The 1,795-nt window shown below is 34.1% G+C and overlaps 2 protein-coding genes across 2 annotated transcripts in view; both read right to left on the reverse strand.

Annotated features, from left to right (window-relative positions):
- LOC108377597 (ADP-ribosylation factor-like 5) overlaps positions 1-980 on the reverse strand; it is an 11,235-nt gene extending 10,255 nt beyond the window's left edge. The window contains exon 1 of the mRNA XM_017633870.1: positions 165-980. Within this exon, the coding sequence (XP_017489359.1) occupies positions 165-210 (46 nt within the window). The 5' untranslated portion in view covers positions 211-980. The remainder of the gene's footprint in view (positions 1-164) is intronic.
- LOC108377598 (trichohyalin-like) overlaps positions 353-1,795 on the reverse strand; it is a 5,997-nt gene continuing 4,554 nt past the window's right edge. Inside the window, exon 2 of the mRNA XM_017633871.1 lies at positions 353-552. Coding sequence (XP_017489360.1) covers positions 353-552 — 200 coding nt within the window. The remainder of the gene's footprint in view (positions 553-1,795) is intronic.

Here is a 1,795-nt window from a genome sequence, read left to right on the forward strand (position 1 = left end):
CTCCAAGAGAACTGTCACTTTGCTCTCACAATTTTTGAGTGTTGGATAATTTTTTGGTCTGCACGAACGCAATTTGGGCAAAAATCGTGATAATTCGTACGAATTCGTACAAATTTTTTGCTCGACGAACAAACCTAATGAAATACTAAGTATAACCCGCTTACCTTCATTGCCAAACATGCTCCATAATTTTGAGATTAAAAGCCCCATTTTGTTGCAGCTTTTGAGTTTCCTTTATGAAGCGAATTTCTTTACTATTACGGTCACTTTTTAGTATTTTGCACGTTCAACTTTAGTAAGATATATTTGAAAACCAATACATATACAAAATTCCAGTTGCTAAAACAAGTATTTACGCGAATTCCAAAACCATATCGAGATACAAAATCGTTGAGCGAATATCGTTTCCCACCAAAAACACACTTAACAATTCCAATGTTTTAACGATGGTAACATAGCAATGATAAGTTTCATGCCCGTTGGCCCGTAGCGACAGTGGCACTGGCGTAGACCAACTGTTGACGGTGGCGCGATCGTTCGCGTTTCCCTTCACTTCTCGCGCAATCAAATGACGTAAATTGGGTTAAATTGCGACAACCTCTCAAATACAGCAATCGACGTTCAAATCGCCGTGGTTAACACTATGCGAATTAAAAGGCTGTAACTATGAAATAAAAAACTAAAGCATAAACTGAGTTAAGCAAAATATGGCTAACTCGTTAATATTTTTATATCATCTAAGCGGTTATAGTTCCACCAACAAGCTGCTGACCAACCATTCCAAAAGGTGTGTAGCGTCAATGGCTCGAAGCTCTTGATGTTACGATTACGCAGTCTTAAACTCTTTTGAACTTATTCCACGTTATTTTATACCCGTTTTCGAGGTGCTTTATAACTTTCACTTTCGCTGCTTTTAACTTTATGATTATTTATCAATTACAGCCAGCAAACTTCCAAAGAACTGCGAAGGGCTACCGAAATTAGAGGGGTGGGCTTTCCAAAACGGAACCAATCGAAATTTCAGCGAAAGTATAAGGAATTTCGTCATGAAACTTGGTGAGGATGTTGGGGGAGGCCTCCTCTACATGAATTGTTCACTCTCACAATATAATTGCTAATAGTATTTTAGCAATTTGTTGTTAAATAATGTCCCCTATCACCCCCTAATTTTTTTAAAATATGCCACTTATCACATATATTTTGTGTTACATATTATATTTTCAATGCTCACATGCGTATTTTATGCTTTTATTATATATAATTCACCAATTAATTAAGTAAAACGCGTTTATAAATTAGTGTTCACGTTTTACCACTTTTCACAAACAAACAGGAATAACAATGGCCGACAGTAAGAGCAAATATGTGCTGCCATACGTTTTAAAAGTAAATACGCCACTATTAAAGGATTTTATTAAAACGCGGCCAACACAAAAAGGAGTCGTGGAATTTTTATGGCGTAAAGCCATTATAAAAAAACGGGAAGACCCATTTGCTAAGCTTCTCGAAGCTATTAAATACACTTACAAACTGTATTATTTCCTTTTTTTATTTCTTCTTTTTTTTAATATACTTTCATAAAATATGAAATTTTTTTATATAAAATAGCGCGATTTTATATAAAACACCCAGTAACCATATATTAATATAGTTCCATATATATATCGAAAATTTTTAATAAAAAATCGCGCGATTTTTTATTAAAAATTTTCGCCTGCGGCGCTTTATGTTCTAAAAATCGATACTTCCATAAATAATGAAAATTTTTAATTAAAAATCGCGCGATTTTTTATTA

This window comes from Rhagoletis zephyria, unplaced genomic scaffold, assembly GCF_001687245.7.
Source record: "Rhagoletis zephyria isolate East Lansing unplaced genomic scaffold, Rhagoletis_zephyria_1.1 Rzeph_scaffold_12383, whole genome shotgun sequence".
Lineage (NCBI taxonomy): Eukaryota > Metazoa > Arthropoda > Insecta > Diptera > Tephritidae > Rhagoletis > Rhagoletis zephyria.